General features: G+C 48.7%; 1 protein-coding gene across 1 annotated transcript in view; it reads right to left on the bottom strand.

Moving 5' to 3' along the window:
* Window positions 1–17,284, bottom strand: part of Col4a2 (collagen, type IV, alpha 2) — a 136,483-nt gene that overhangs the window by 90,116 nt on the left and 29,083 nt on the right. Inside the window, exon 4 of the mRNA NM_009932.4 lies at window positions 4,815–4,895. Within this exon, the coding sequence (NP_034062.3) occupies window positions 4,815–4,895 (81 nt within the window). The remainder of the gene's footprint in view (window positions 1–4,814; window positions 4,896–17,284) is intronic.

Genomic DNA, 17,284 nt, shown 5'->3' with positions numbered 1-17,284 from the left:
AATCAAACTCACTGGTTATTAACCCATGGGTCGTGACCTCCTTGGCAAACCGCTATCTCCAAACATACTTATGATTCATAACAGTAGCAAATAGTTAATAAGAAGCGATGAAAATGATTTTATGGTTGGGGCTGTACTGGCTGGTTTTGTGTGTCAACTTGACACAAGCTGTAGTTATCACAGAGAAAGGAGCCTCCCTTGAGGAAATGCCTCGATGAGATCCAGCTGTGGGGCATTTTCTCAATTAGTGATCAAGGGTGGGAGGGCTCATTGTGGGTGGTGCCATCCCTGGGCTCTATAAGAAAACAAGCTGAGCAAGCCAGGGGAAGCAAGCCAGTAAGTAACATCCCTCCATGGCCTCTGCATCAGCTCCTACTTCCTGACCTGCTTGAGTTCCAGTCCTGACTTCCCTTGGTGATGAACAGCAATGTGGAAGTGTAAGCTGAATAAACCTTTTCCTCCCCAACTTGCTTCTTGGTCATGGTGTTTTGTTCAGGAATAGAAACCCTGACTAAGACAGGGGTCCCCACTACCTGAGGAAAGGTATTAAATGCTCACAGCACTAGGGGGATTGGGAACCATGCTCTTGACCAACCTTGGAGAGTTATGGAGCTCAGCTGTCCCTCTCTGTTTTCTGTTTATTAACCTGTTAGATCATGTTGCCCTGGCTTTGGACATTTCTGTGGTGGAATTCACTGCATGTTTTCCACTGGGCTGCCTGCTGGCTTCACAGTGTATATAAGAAAGGGCAGGTTAGGAGGTCTTCAACCATCTGTTAGAACTATGTGTGTCGTAATTCACCAGAAGAGGAAGGTTAGCCTCCTGCTTCGATGCTCCTGGTCTGAGCAGGGAGTGAGGGGGACAGAGAGCCCTGCTACAGTCCCGCCTCTTCCTGCTCCAGTCCTGTGCCTCACAGGAATTTTCTAGAGACTGGTGGGATGCAGTGACCCCCCACCCCCACCCCCAATCCCTGCAGCTCAGCACACGGGGTGGAGAATTGTGCTCTATGGATTTTACACAGACCCACTCACTCTGTAACTTGAGCATTCTCTTGGAACTGGACCACAGTGCATTTGTGATTTCTCCTCGGAGTCCAAAAGTTATCCAGTGACAGAGTTTCTGCTGTTGGCTGTCACCATGGAGAGAACACAGTAACAAGGGTACCTTGTCCATATAAGGCTGAGTTAGCAGAGCACACAGCCTGCAGGGAGGCTGCGTGGCAGCTACAGCAGCACCGTGGGGGAAAATATATGGTAAGTGACCCCAGGGGAAGCTGTGGGAAAGAACTCACCATGCACAGGCTCCCTGGAGTCAGGCTCCGCCCTGCCACTATTTTTATAATAGCATTATTTAAGAAAAACATTATAGAACTAAGAGCAGTTCAGAAGTAGCCCTGCTTTCTGCAGAAACACGTGTGGGTGAATATGCTACAAATCCTTTCTGCGTGCATGTACCTGGAAACGGATTCGATATCTTCATCCTTGTTTGAGATTAACACACATAGTTGGCCAGGGGAAGAAAATACCTTTGATAAAATGTCCAGTGACACCTTCAGAAAAACACCAGTGTCAACATGAGTCTCCCTGCCAGCTCTGTCGTACCCTGCAGCATATAGTGTGCTCTACTTGGATTAGCATGTCGTGTGATGACTGAGCCTGCATCCTCATGGTATCTTTCTGTCCTCTCACAGGTGCAAGGATGAGATTGAATCATGGGAGTGTGCCCTGCTGTGTGGCTGGCCCAGTGAGCATGGGCATATTGAGAGGACGCCACTAAGGTGAAGTCCCACGTTGGGTGTCACTGCCTCTGTCTTGACATTCTGCCTAATGATGAGAAGTAAGCCACACTAGGCTAAGCTCTGATGACCAGACTGGTCAGGTGAAGAGAAGAGTTAGCTTCCTATTTTATGTGGCCACGGCTAAACCAGAGCCAGGTGTTTACTTCGGGAGGGACACTGGGAAATGATGAGGCCCTTGACAGCTCCTTCCTGGAACCTCTAAGAAGATACTGTATGGCATGTGAGCGCACACTGCCCTGCAGACGAGTCTGTTCAGACAGCATGAGTGGCCTTTAGGGGGAAGAACACCCTCAGAGAGACATCCCGCAAACCTCTCATCTGTAGGCTCTGCTCTGGGTAATCATAGCCCGTTCGGCATGCCAAGCAGGAACTGTTCCTTGGGCTCTTGTCCAGCTTATCTCAGGAGGCAGAATGCAGCATCCTCCGGGGTCTAACCATCTCCTTTGCCTGGTTCTGGAGATATCTGCACAGCACCAATTGATCTGCTTTGTGTCCATATAAGGAGGCTGTGTCAGTCAGAGCTTAGAGAGCCTGTTCCTGGCCCGGGGAGCAGTGTGTGAGGTCGGACACCCCCATCACTCACAAACCATCTCACCCTTGGTAAAATCTATAGCAAGGGACCAAGGAGATTTTAAATATCAAGAAATGAGGCTGCGAGTGATGGTGTACACACCTTTAACCCTAGTACTCAAGAGGTAGTGGCAGGAAAACCTTTATGAGTTCAAGACCATCCTGATCTACATAGAGAATTTCCGGCCAGCCAGGAAGACACAGTGAGACTCTATCTCAAAATAAACAAATTAAATAATAATAATAAAAAAAGCTGTGCAAAAATAAATAAGTAAAACATTATTTATACTATATATGTCTGTCCTTTTAAAGTGTTGACAAATGATCTCCAGCTAATAGTCCCCAAAGGGCCTCAGTGCCAGTTGAGAAACCTTAAACTTAGGATCTCTGCTCTCAGAACTGGGGCTCCTCATGCACACCTGTGATCTCTGACGTTAACACAGTCTTCAGTCAGCCAAGTCATCAAAGACCTTCACATCTGAACAGAAGGCCCTGGTCATCAAGAGCTCCTGCAGGACTTTGAGGAGGGGGGTGTGGAGATGCAATATGGAATGTGTGTGGACCTCAACCACAAGGGCTGTGCTGCAGAGGAGGAGTGGGAACAGCTGCTCTAAATGCTGATGGGGACAGACAGACCTGGGTGAAGCTCACTGGAGCCTCAAGAGCCATGGTGATTCACAGCTGCGAGACAAGCATCACGCACACACGGTTGCTGAACAGCTGCTTTGGTGAGGCAAAGGTGAGGCAGGCAGGGTGTGGTCCCAGAAAGAGAGATGTAGCAGGCAAGGGTGGCCCTGTGTGGAACACTACTCTCCACAACCCCACACATGCAAACTGGCCTAGGGGCCAAGCCTAGGTCCTGACCTTGAGGATGCTAAGCTTATGATCACATACTGAGCTCCATCTACCCCGGGGAAAAGACTACCTCCTTTATAAAATGAAAAATGGTTTAATTGCATCTTATACGACTTGAAGAAATAGTTAATAGTCTGGGTTACATTAACTGTTGGAGAGTCTAAATTTATTTAAAAAATCCATCACGTGTTAAACATGTCTGAAAACAGAGCAAGAGTAAACTTTTGTTTTCAGTCTATAATATAATAAAATGCCCAATGCTGAGACTACTAATTTAAACATTTATGGTTCATACAATAATAAGCCTATATAGTATCTGCAAAAGGCAGACAGGAAGAAAGAGAGAGAGAGAGAGGGAGAGAGAGGAGGGTGGGAGGGGAACTGGTTGAGAAAAAGGAGGAGGGAAAATGTGGGAGTGGGGGTGAGGGAGGGGAGGGGTGAGTGTGGTCACAGAACATTGTAGACAAATATAATATTGTCAAAAAATACACATTGCTTAATGATGAATAGGATTCACACATACCTTTTAAAAAAGAAGCATTAGTGTATTGTGTGTACCAGAAAGTTCATCTTTCTGGCAAGATGGCTCAGCCATAAAGAGAATGTGCTGTTTTTACAGAGGACACAGTTCAGTTCCAGCACTCATGTGGTGGCTCACAGCCACATTTAACCCCAGTTCTGGGGGATGTGATGCCCTCTTCTGGCCACCTGTGAGCATGGCACACAGATAGCACACATGCATACATGCATGTAAATATTCAAACACATACTATAAAAGCAAACGAAAATGTAAAAAAGTAACCCTGAAACGGAAACACCAGTTTTAAGGGCAATAGAGCAAAAGCAATCACCCGAAGACTGAAGGAAATGGTAAACTCACTGCCTACTGGAAGCCATGGCGACCACTCGGGTGCCATGGTGATAGCTCAGGTGACCTTCTCTTACTTGTCTAGGAAGTGACCCTCATCAAGCACACTCAAGGTACAAGTGACTTCAACTTTGGGATTCTTGTTCACGGAACAATTCCCAAAGCTCTCAAGTTTGCACACACCCATGCTGCATCACTGGGGCAGCCATGTTCTGCTTTATATAATGTAAGTTTCTTTATAAAATATTTGCCCACGTAAATCACGAGTCTAGAACATCTCTGTATTAACACATACACAATTAATCTTCAAAAACAACCTTCTGTCCTCACAGCACAGCAGTGTTCTCTTACCATCCTTCCCTAAACATTACAATATACCCTGCAAATGTCTCACATTTAGACACATTGTTGCAAGTAACCCTGAGAATGAACACATCAGAGGACAAGCACACCTTGGGGCTGGACTATATAAGGAACTTGAGTATTCTCAGGCTTTGGTACCTAGGGGTCTCTGGAGCCAAGTCCCTGTGGCTACATTTGAGTTTGTGTGTATCCATCACCATGAGAAATAGGGCAGTGGTTCGACTGGAGCCCATTTTGTGACTTATTGCAAGGTGAAAGGGAATTAGCTATATTGTATCATCATAAAGAGTGGTCCGCCCGGTCAGTTTAAGGCACTTTCAAACAGCTTCAAGAAACATTATTTTACACAGCTTGACTTACCCTTGCTCCTTTCTCCGGGTAGCACTGGCAACCCCCACTGCAGTCTCTCCCTCCGCAGGGCACATCCAACTTCTTCACACCCTGTAGAAACAAGACACAAGACAAGTTTAAGAGTGTCATCATATCCCTCTGTGTATGTCCTTACTCTAACATCAAGCCTTCATGCAAAATGGTCCACGGGCCCCTCTTAGCACAGATGTAGATACAGAGTCCCCACCACTGTGCTGTCCCAGGCATGTGCTGTCTCACTGTTGTCCATACTGGACACCACTGTGGCATGCTTGTGACCCTGAGTGAGACAAAAGTTTGATGCTGGCACAACACATTCTGCCGGCCACAGCCTTGGGAGGATCACTGACTCCAGATGCTGAACCAGAAGCCTAAACGCAAGGACCAGAGGAAACATTCCTCAAACCCAGGGATGCTCAGGGGAATGCAATTGCAGAGTCTAGGAGGGAGATTCTCAGTGACCTGGAGATTTGAAGGCAAGTGAGCCATGGTGGGAGGGGTTGGTGTGACCACTCTGGTTCCTACCATGGAATGGCAAAAGGAGATGCTTGTGAGGAGACAGGCCTCGGAAATACACCTGTCAGCATGATACCCCCAATAGCACTGCAACTCGGGTAGACGCATCATCAGGAAAGTCCACCCCCATTTTTCTTCCCCTAACACCCATGCTCTTTGTGGTGAGAAGGGTAAACTGAGGAATGAGCCTTTCCTAAATGGTGGGTTGGTAAGCTGGGGTAGCTTCTTGAGTCTCTAGGGCCCTGGGGCAGGGGATTTTCTGGCTTCCTTGTCCCTATCCCAACATTTCTGATGAAAGAATGGAGAGCCTGGATCAAGTGGCCAGGAGTGGGGCTGGAGTGCGGCTGGGGTTGGGCTGGGAGGGCTGGACTTTCTCTCTCAGACTATGCCCACAGGACACTGAAAATTAAGTATCCTTATGAAGATCTTTCTCCTCTTCTTACCTAAGTCAAGCACCAGCTGTGGTCCCCATGATACCCCACAGACAGGTTAGGACAGCCCTTCCCCGTGCTAGAGCGAGAGAGCATGTAAGCGCAGAGACTCAGTCTGTCCCATCTTGGCCACAGTCTGCTGCCGTCCAGCTCACAGAGCCCAGGCTGTTGGCAGTTACGACTAAGGCAGTGTACGTAGATATTGTTTGCTTCTGACATTCACTCAGCCAAGCTTTCTGCAAGCGGGGCCCAGAAGATGACAGTACCCCTCTAACGTCATAAAGCTTTTAACCACAGAATTAAAACTGCCTTCTTTACTTTTATATTTTTGAGCACATGTGTATTTTGCTGGTGGTGCCTATGGAGAGGTCGGTGAACAGCTCTGGGATCTGGCTCTCTCTCTCTTTGGAATCATGTGGGTTCCAGGGATCGAACTCAGGTCATCAGGTTCGGTAGCAAGTCCTTTCCCTGATGAGCCCATCTCACCAGTCCTAATGCAGAGTTTTCATTCTGGGTTAAGCCTCAAAAACGAAGTGGAAGGACTCGGGGAGACGCACAGGAGCCCGTTGTGTTCCTGTGGAGATGCCAACCGTGTTGCTATGGACCTTCTCCTGTTTTACATGACTTGCAGAGCCCAGGATCCATCCACAAGCAGCCTTGGGTATGCAGGCCGCCACCGACATCTGACTCAGCACCATCTGGCCGCAGTTCATCTTGGGGATCTGCGAGCCTTCGGGCTTTTTTTGTACAGACATTTCCTCCAGCGATCTCACCCCACTGCCCTGTAGTTGGAGCCCCATGATGATTCTCTACCTAATCTACTGTCTGATGGATTTTAAAAAAGCCCAGCATTCTCAGATCTTTTAAGAAGCAGTTCTCTCAGAGCTCTTTCTTGAGTTAATAAAACAGCAGGAGGCCCATGGTGTAAGAGTAAACATATATAAAAATACCTTAGTGCCTTTGAAATAGGAATCTATGCTTTTATCAGACCGTGTGTGTATGTGTGTGTGTGTATGTGTGTGTGTGTATGTGTGTGTATGTGTGTATGTGTGTGTATGTGTGTGTGTATGTGTGTGTGTATGTGTGTGTATGTGTGTGTGTGTATGTGTGTGTATGTGTGTGTGTATGTGTGTGTGTGTGTATGTGTGTGTGTATGTGTGTGTATGTGTGTGTGTATGTGTGTATGTGTGTGTGTGTGTGTGTGTGTGTCTTCAGCACACATTCACACTGTGGCTCATCTAGTCCAGGTTTTGAAGATAATATTTCTAGAAATAAAGTACAAGTTGAAATGTGGGTTTTGTCAAAGACTCTGGGCACTGAGGCACGAGCCTGGATGGGTCATATAACCATAACCCAGCTAGACAATTATCTTGGCAGTTGCCTCTCATTCACCAACAATTCACTCAGGAGTTATTGGGAACGTGTCGGGAAGGCTTCAATTGAGAAGGGAAAGACCTATGCTCTTATTCTCCAGCTGCCGACTCACAGGGTATTTTTAATTTTGATTTTAGAGCAACTTGCCAAGTCCCTGTATATAAATGAATAGTTGAAATGATTTTAAAGGTTTCAATTTGATCCGACAGGCTTCCTAGTCTGGAGGTTGGGGCTGTCCCTGAATTTAATTGTAGAAACTAGCAATATCAGTTGGAGCACTCTGTCTCCTGAACTGAGGGCCAAACAGCACCGGGAGGCAGCTTAGACGTCAGTCCAGTTCCTCAGTCCAGTTCCGCCATGGGCCCTTCCAGCCATCTCACCTGTCCTGCAGGGACTCTCTTATGAATTCCAGCATCTACAAGAGCCCTCAGGAAGTCAGGTGGAGTGTCTGGTCTCTAGGACAAACAGAAATATTGACACACTGGGGCAGAGCATGTGCTCCAGTCGGACTCTTAGAGACCGGACATGTCTCTGGACTGAATGACTGCATTCTCCCAGCAGGATGTGGGGCTCTGGAACATTCTCAAGATGTGAATGCCTTCCCAAGACTGTGGGTGAGGATAGAGGGGAACTGGTGTGGGCCGTGTGTCTGGAGATCTGTCCCCTGCCTCCAAAAGGAACTCTGTCAGCACACACGAGCCATCGCTCCACACTTGGAGTCTGATTCTTGATTCCACTGCTCGGCACTATCCACGGACAAATCACAATCCTAATTCCTGCCGAGTACTTAATAAAAATGGTGGTTCCTTCTCCCTTGACCATCCTGCGGAGCCTGCTCACCACCTCAGTGATGGAGACCATCCTGGACTTTATTTCTATCCTCTCAAGAGTGAGCTTCCCCTTATGAGTCCTCTCTAAGCATTTTATATTTCTCATTTTACAAAAATCACAGGTTAAAACCCGGGCCCCAGGAGTACCTGGCCATAGCAGCTAAGATGAAGTTCCTAGAATGGGGAGGCTCCCATTACCTCACCGGGTGCTGTGGGCTGCCCACATCCATTCAGCTGAGCTGGCCAGACTGCTTTTGGGATGTCATCAATTGCAGGGTAAAAAGAACTCACGGCCCAAGGTGGCATTTCACCGAAGATCCCCAAAGTTGCCATGAAAGTCTCATTCCCTGAGACACCAGCCTCACATGTCCTCCCTCGGGATTCTGGGACCAGTAAGGAGCCTGTGTCGTGGGCTTGTTGTCCTGTGAGAGGGTATCCAGTACTCTGAAAGCAAACTATCTGGATGCTGCAAGCGTGGCTGAGGCCAATCATTGGCTTTCTCTTGACAAGTTCATTCACTCCTCGCTCACTTGTGGACTTGCATTTCCCATTCACACTCTTCTCTCTCATTCACACTCACGAAGTCCCTCACTTGCACATGCCAGCCATTGTCTCACCCTCGGCTAACTGCTTACTGTGGACGATGTAGTGTGCTAGGCTCTGGCATAAAGCAGAGACATGTTAGACATAGTCCCTGCCTACATCGTGTGTGAATACGTAGAGATGACTGCTTAAGTATATAAGTCAATGCCTAGATGGACATCGCTTGAATTGTGGTACAACGTTTTGAGGAAGAGGGTATCTGGAAACTAAGCCGGGAAGGAGGTGATGGGTAAAAGCATACTTGACAGACTCACTCAGACTTGCCTAAATGCTGTCCCTATGCAGGCTGCCTTGCTGGCATCTGTCTGTGGGTCACGCTACCAAACATAGCAAGGACTAGGGATGTCAATCATCAACTCCTTCCTGGAGAAATCACACTAGCCCATCCAATCATCCGCCATATGAGATGCCGAACCCTGCCTACTAGATCAGCTCTGCAAACAAGACAGAAGACTGGCTGTGGCTATCAGCGGAGGGGAGGGGGCACTAACGTCTCCTTGCCATCAGCTTGGACAAATATGCTGTGTTGTGGAGCCCTGGTAATGTGGGAGTAAAGCCAAGTCTGGGGTAGGCATGCAGGAGTCATGGGGTGGGGAGAAATCCTGCAAATGTCCCAGGAGCAGGACTGTGTGGGCAGCTGAGAGAACAGCAGAACGCCACAGTCCTCAGAAAGTCAAGCAGCGCAGTGGCAAAGATGCTGGGTGAGGTAGAGGAGAGAGGATCTGGAGGTGGCTTCATAGGTGAAACGTGAGGAGAGACGATAGACTAGAGATAGGGATTGTCACCCAAATAGGTCATCCCTGAATGACAACTGTGCTCTCTGTAGCTCTGATACCCTAAGTGTGGAGTGCCGGTGTAGAGCCAGTCAGGAACACGGCCACAGTCTGCCTCCTCACCTCATCCCATTTCCAAGTCGCAGGCACGCAGACATTGTGAAAAGAGAATGCTGTGATTGGTTAATCAAGGAACAGGTCCACATGTGGGCGTACCACCTGAGCATGCCTGACCTCATCAACAGGTGGGTCTGTCACTGAAGCAGAAGGATCTCCTACAGGTTCAGTGGGATCCATGGCCAAGTGACCCTGAGCCTTATCCTTCCTAGGAAATGCCTCCTTAGTCCCCTCTCTGACCCTGACCTTGTTCCCTGCGGAAATTAAGAGAGTTCTATAGCCCAGGTCTTTGATGCTGGACAAATGAATTTCAGTTCTTCTCTTTCTTAAATACTTCCTTTGAGGGCTCTTCACTCTGGGCTGAGTTCTATCCTACCCTGAATTGGTACATAGCACTGCTGCCTGGTTGGAAGTCACAGGAATAACCCAGCCACTTAGCAGCAAAGTGAAGGCCTAAGAGGCCTTTTGTGGAGGATCCTGACTGCACTGCACTTGTCTGTAAGTTTCTAGGTGCAATGGGCAGGTACTGGACAGCATCTCTCTCTCTCTCTCTCTCTCTCTCTCTCTCTCTCTCTCTCTCTCTCTCCACCATTATTTTTGCAAATATCTAAGACTCCCTGTATCTTTACCATGTCCATCCTGGATACCCCTACACCACTCTGGATACATGCTTTGGGTTGTCAGTGAGCCGTTGGCCCCTGGAAGGCCAGACGTGATAACATGTTGTAAGGAAAGCCAGGCTCTAGCTTCCTGACCCAGGCTCCTTGCAGGCTCTATCGGAGCCTCTCATGCCTCAAGCTGCTGGCTCTCTGGTTCTGCCATCTATAAATGGAATGTGTCAGGGTATGGCAGAGATCAGTGCTAGCAGCTGCAAGATTAAGAGCACATCCGGTCCCACAGTGAGTGGCGCTGGCTCCTGGTCCTTCCAGCAGTTCTTGGCAGTGACAAGACAAGAGTATCACATCGCCTTCACCAGGGACCGTGTCCCACAAGACAGACAGGAAGAGTTTCCTCCGTGCCTGGTGAATAGGGTCTACTCAGTCCCGAGTGCCACGCGAGGCATTCAGCACCTTCCTTCCTTCCACCGGCATCTACACCCAGGGCATTGAAGATGCTCTTAATACCCAAAAATAAAACCCACAAGTGATCTAAAGGCCTCAAGACAATTTCTCTAGCTACTTGTGCAGACCAACCATGTACAGTAAGGGCGGCGTAAATCAACAGAAACGCACCCAGGTTCCTGCAGATGTGAGTCTCGTTTAAAGCTGACACACTATATGTTCATGAAAGGGGAAAAAGTACAGGCTATTGTTTTTGATTTGTGCATTAAAAAAAGTAATGATTACTCAAATTTATATGAAGATCCAAGAACAAAACTCATCTGTCCTAAAACAAAGAATATTTTGTCCTCCACATGTTCCAAGAAACATCTTGTCCAAGGAAGTATTTTTAAGCCAGTACACCTCCAGCCAAAAAGAGCAGCTTTGAAGGGAACTTACAGAGATCCCACCACACATCGCCCCCAGCATCCAACCCCAACTTCCTCTGCAGAGGAGTCTTGAATAACGGATTCTAGCAACTTGAGAGGTAAGCCTTACTGCCAAAGGTAATATGTTTCCTATTTTCAGGCAATGTAATCTATACAAGTCTTTGTTTTGTCACAAGTCCAGTCAAGCTGGGCGTTCTAAAGATCTCTTTAATCCAGCAACAGGCCGACTAAGGGGACAGAGCCAACTTGGGAACAAGGCTCCCTGTAAAGTTCTATTAGTTTATCAAAACAGGAAGTATAAGCCATTTCCGCACATGCAGCTTTAGAAATTAAGGAAATAATTCCAACATGGTATTAGCAAGACAAGGTATATGGAAAGGAAACGCAAATCTCTGTGGCGCACACAGTGGGCGGCCCAGAGGTCCAGCCAACTCACTGCCTTTGTTTAAAAGCATCTCCAGGGCACCCGAATCGAGTGCAGCCACTTTAGAGCATCCTGAGACCGTTGCCAGCTAGGCAGAAAGGCTGATGATGGGCAGGAGTGCTCTATCTGCTCACCTAGGCGACCGATAACTGGGCAGAAGGTGGCATGGCCACTGTTACCTTGCACATTCATGGATGGGTGGGGTGGTCTCACAGAGAAGGGAGAGGTCAGGCCGTTCTGTAGAACAAGAGAGGCAGGAAGATGGAGCACTAAAGAACTTCCAGGATGATGGTTACGGCCGCAGGGTGCTCTTGAATTGTCCTAGGTGTGCACCTGTGGAGCACGTGTCCTCCTTGCTGTCCCCACGGCAGCACATTTGTATGCCTCATCTGAGTTTTGGGAAATGACACCCATTTTGGGAGGCAGAGGCAGGAGGGTCAGGAGTTTAAGGCAAGCTTTAGCTACATAGCCACCGAGGCATTCCAAGATGGTGCTTTCTAGACCCAATCTGCTTCTGACAAGGCAACATGAGAGCCGTGCTGGGAAAAGGGTGCTGAAGGAGCCTTCCAGAACGCTTCCCGACTTACACCACTAATTCCATGATGGCTGATCACGGCCTGAGGTGGGCTGGTGGGCTTGAATGTGAGGAATGGCAGACAGGGACTGTGGGTAGGGGCTGCTGACAGTGGGTGGAGAACGCCCTAACCCTGCTGAACTCCAAACTGAGGCCAGTCGCCCACATCCCACAGGAGCTGAGGATGCACTGATGGCTTCTTAGAGACTCTTTGCTGTCCAAGTCTGGGGTCATTAACATCAGACAGACAGCCTAGCTTGTGGGCCTGGGGCTGCAGACGTAGGAATGAAGGCTGAGCTTTCAGCCAAGGAGGTATGAGCCAGACACTGCCTCAGAAAACACCTGGCCCAAGGCTAGGATGATCTCAGGTGTGGGTGGGCCTGGACTGCAGGTGGAGACAAGTGGGCCTTGGGCAGATGGAGGAGAGGGGAACGTGGCATTTCCTGTCACGCATGCTCATCTGGCCTCGGCTGCTTCCTGTTTAGGAGCTTCCCTAATGGAGGCAAAACCAGCCCAAGTGCGTCTCCCCTTTAACAGGTAAGATGGCGCACTGCCCTCCTGCTGTGGGCAGGGAGAAGCTTGACAAGCCACCTCTAGCCTGCTATCCAGAAGCACGGGTCCCCTTGCTTCGGAGAGCAACGGGGTCACTACCAGGATGAGCTGGGGCTCCTTTGCTGTGCGGTTTAAGTGCAGGGTGGGGATTTGAGATTCCTCATCTTGAGTCATCCCATCCAGAGGTTGAAACTTAGCAAAGCCAGGCAACGGCCCTGGGGAGAGGCTGTGGGGGAGGAGTCAAGAGGCAAAAGTCAGTGACCAAACAGGTGTGGTCAGCTGGGTGGAACGGGGCAAAGGGCCAGCACGGAGCCACGGAAAACATCAGAAATGCAGGTGACAGCTGTCATGGCGTGAGGGGATGTTCTGTCTGCAGCACAAAATGTCTGCAGTCCACGGGTTTCCTTCCCTAGCAACTAATACCTTTTTGTTATGACTTAATCTTTATTATCCTTGATTATGTGTATTCATGTGTGTGTGTGTGTGTTTGTGTGTGCATGTGAGTGCAAGTGTTAATGGAGGCCAGAGGATTTCCTGGAGCTGGAGTTCCAGGTGGTTGTGAGCTGCCTATCATGGGTGTTGGGAACTAAACTCAGGTTTTCTGTAAGAACAGTACGCATGCTTGATTGCTGAGCCATCTCTCCAGCCCCACATGGCATCCAAAATCTGAATGCTGTTGCCTTTGTTTTCTTGTTTTTTGTTTGGTTTTGTTTTAAGACAGGGACTCATTATGTAGACCAGGTTGGCCTTGAACTCATAGAGATTTGCCTACCATTGTCTCCCACATGCAGGGATTAAAGATGCCAGGCACTGATTCACTTTAAAAATATTTATTTTATCAATTTTGATTATGTGTGTGTGTCTGTGTGTGGGGTATGTGTATGAGACTGTAGGTGCCCACAGAGGCCAGGGGTGTCAGATGCTTCCTGGGGCTACATGTTGTGGTTGTAAGCTGCATAGTGTGGGTGCTGGGAACAGAACCAAGATCCTTTGTGAGAGCAGCAAGTGCTCTTAACTGCTGAACCATCTCTCCAGCTCTTCCTTTGATTTTCTCATTCCTACTGACTAACTTCCTAAAGCCCATTCTGCTACCTGCTCTTTATAATTGCTATGGCAACATGGTCACCTGCTAAGGCAAATCAAGATTATTTTCATTGCACTTTGGGTGTATGTGAGAATCTATAAGCAAACTCCAATCTGAGCAAGGGTCTTGCTTACCTGCCTCCAAGAGCTGACTTATGCCTGAGCTCAAAATGCTCATCAAGCAAGAATGTTTCCTTTAATCTGCGTGGAAGCAAGACACAGCACACCTTCCTTTAACCCCTTGCTCCCAAACCTGCGTTTCCAGGAGCATAGCAGGGCTGGCATGGGGTTCCTTCTGTTGTCCCTCAGTACATCTTGGGGAGCAGATATGCCAGTGGTCCTAAAAGCCCCTCTTGCTCATCTTGACACACAGCTGGTACCATTTTGAAATCTTCCATATACAGCAGGCACCTTGGGCGTACTGTTGTATGCTTGCACAGCCAGGATGTCACAGTCAGACACCCATGACTCGAAGACACTCTACTGATCTCTAGAAATTTTTTCTGAGCCTGTCCATGGACCAATTTTTGAAAACCACCTCCTTTTGTCCCCTTCATCTCTTAGACTGTCACCCCTCCCATTTCCCTATTGCCATGTCTGGCCAGTGGGTACTTCTGATAGAAATCCTTTAGTTTGGAGCCACCTCACATACAGCTCACAAGACAGAGTCAGCTGCATGTCTATCCCCTTGGGTCCCTCCACTCTCCTTGGTCTCTGGGACAGAACCCTTTTCTCTCCCATCACCTACCACCTCGTCTCTGTTATCCTTCCACTTTCAAAAGCCTCCTTGCCTTTTCAGCTCTAACCGAGTGTTCTGTAAAATATTTTCCCACGATGATGGAATGTCAAGGATTTAAAAGGCACCTAACAAGAACACCCCTGACTTTGCATCTTCCCCAAGGAACGTGCACATGTTGTTCCCCAGCCTTGGAATGTCCTTTGCCCTCCACCACCCTGTGTAGTCAAGACTCACTCAGAACACTGGGGAAAAGGAAATCAGACCGACACCAGCTTCGCTTCTTGTCTCCGCCCGTCCATTTCAGGCATAGAGATATCTGCTACAGCACACCACAAGGCTGCATCCGAAGGCTACTCCCATTCTAACAAACTAACAAGGCCCATGAGAAAACAGGGCCAGGCAGAACATGCCATGTCTTTGGACTTTGTAGCTAGGGCTCTAATAAAAGCAACCCAATTAAAGTAATAGTGGAGCTTAAAAGACAAGGTAGTCTCCCAATATGTTAAAAATAGTGCTTTGTTAGGGAAATCACAGACCTAGTGTAAGCAGGGGCGGGAAGGTGGTGATTGGCACTGAGAGCTAAGAAAGTTAGCATGCCCAGAACCTGGGAAGAGCCTGCAGCAAGCACGAAGAGTGGCTGTGCTGCCCAAGGCCAGGGATAGGACAGCTGGACATGGCATCTTGCTGTGTTGTGTGCACCTGCGTGGTCACCTCCACCTTCAGCTGCTGTGAACGTCCTTCATGTGGGCCAGGCTGGACAGAAGACACCACGCACAAACCAAAGCTTTCTGTTGACATCAAGCTATCTGCCAACTGTCCTTCAGCAAGGATGAGTTAGAGAGGCCAAAACTCCAATAAAGCTGACCCCGGGATGTAATTCCCAGCACACTTTCCTAGGAAGGTATTCCCACTGCGTGGAGAAGGAGCCCGACATCATTAAGGTCTCCTTATGTGAGCTGTTGACAGTGGTCATGTTGTAGCCTGAGACATACTGTTCTCGGTGTTGAGACTGATTAGGGACTTAGAGCCTTCATCCCGGAGGCTGTGGATGTAATTACAGGTGGAAGATGCCTCAGGGGTGCCACAAATCATATCCAGAATAAATGTTCTTAAATATTTATGCTATCCTGCACAGGTGCTGTTCAGCCAGAGAGACACGGCCTATCAAGATAACGCTGAATCCAGGCATCACCTCACAGTCTGCCTACACTAAATTCTAATTATTTTCGTGGCATGTTAGTTCTTGGTGTTCTCTGGCCAGGAATAAAAATGTGAATGTTGGTGTTGGCATATAGGTCTGAAACGAATATTTAACATAGCTCATAAACGAGAAGTGGATCCGTCTTCCGTCCTTGAGACTGTTCCCCACCCCACCCCCCAGAGAAATATGCTTAACCTATGAGCTTGGTTCACTAGCCTCTGGCCATACATTTTACGAAAGATCTGAGAGGAACAGAACGGGAGAGACCGAGCAACATTTCGAGCAATACAATAACATTTCTGTTCTGCACACTGAAGGCTGGTCCAGGCATGGAGTGCCTTGGTTTGTATCGGCATGTAAGGAATGGTAGGGGCCCTGCCTGGGCAGGCTGTGTATTTGATATGCGCAAGTTCATCTTGCAAGCTCTGTCCATGCCACAGGGGCCCCAGGACTGGTGGAACTCTGACACCATGCTGTAGCTGTTGGAAACACCTGCTTGCCTGGCTTCTGGGATGTAACGTCTGCCTTTTCTCCTGGGTATGCTTAGCCGAGGTTGTCAGCCCTGGTGGTGTTTGGAAGGGCATGTGTATGACCTCACACATGAGTGATGACTTAGGATTCCTTCGTTGTGACCTCATGCTCTTTAGCAGTCTGCTCATTATGCTGGAAGGCCCGTGGTCTCTACTCAGAACTGTAGCAGGGCTTGGTCCAGGAGAGGAGAGTGCCCATCAGACACACCCAGTGTGTGCATTGTGCTACTGCCTCTGTGTGAATTGTCTACCAGACTCCCCACTAACCATTTGTGAGTACATGCACATGCAGGTGCACATGCCTGTGCATGTGCCCGCGGAGGTCAGAGGTTGATGTCTTTCTCAATTGCTCTCTACTTCAAGTTTTGAGGCAGAGTCTCTCCCTGAAACTGGACCTTATGAATTCTGCTCGACGGACTTATCTAGGGAGGCCCAGTGATTGTCCCGTCTCCCTTTCACAGGACAGGGATTCCAGACACTGATCACCAACAGTCCCCTTTGGGTCCTATTCTCTTGGCCCCCACACCCCTTGCAGAAGGCTTGGCTTATTTAAATTCTCATTGGATGCATCCCTAGATTGTAGTATCAACCAATGTATCAAGTTGGCCCTGGGTTGGCTTAGACCAAGTTTTGTCTGCTGATCCACTGGGGGGCTTGTTCTGAGTGTTCATCTGCACACATGTTCAGGAATGAGCCTGTGTTGAGAAGTTCTACACCAGGGCAGTGAACTGTCAGGAGCTATTTCTGTCTACTCTACTGAACTAGTCCATGCACACAGGTGAATTTCCAGCCTTGTATACTCAAAGAGGAACATATAGATGGGACCCCTGGGCCTCCAGCCTTCTGGGGGTCTTTGCCCTGCCTGGGGTGTCCATTTGGTCCATCTCATGGCAAGGGACGCAGTTGGCTGTGAATCAGGCCACATTTGGAGGAATGTATGACTGCCCAATAGCCCTTCGAGAAACAAACCCTGTCCTTCACTTTCCTCATTTACATGGCACATAGAATCTGTCATCGTGTCTTGAGGGGAGGAGACTGAAAGGAGATGAACCCAAGAGAGTGTGGGGTCAGGGAGGGCTGAGGCTGGAGGCTTCTCTGTTCAAGCTTGTTCATTCCACGTTTATTCCTACCCACCGAGAGGCGGGGCCAGGCCATCCCCTGCCCCTCACAGAGGGGCGGGGTCAGACTGTCCCTTGTCCGCAGCTCACAGCAGGTGAGATTTTCA

Source organism: Mus musculus, chromosome 8 (assembly GCF_000001635.26).
Source record: "Mus musculus strain C57BL/6J chromosome 8, GRCm38.p6 C57BL/6J".
NCBI classification, from domain to species: domain Eukaryota; kingdom Metazoa; phylum Chordata; class Mammalia; order Rodentia; family Muridae; genus Mus; species Mus musculus.
This window is presented reverse-complemented; position numbering and strand designations above follow the sequence as displayed.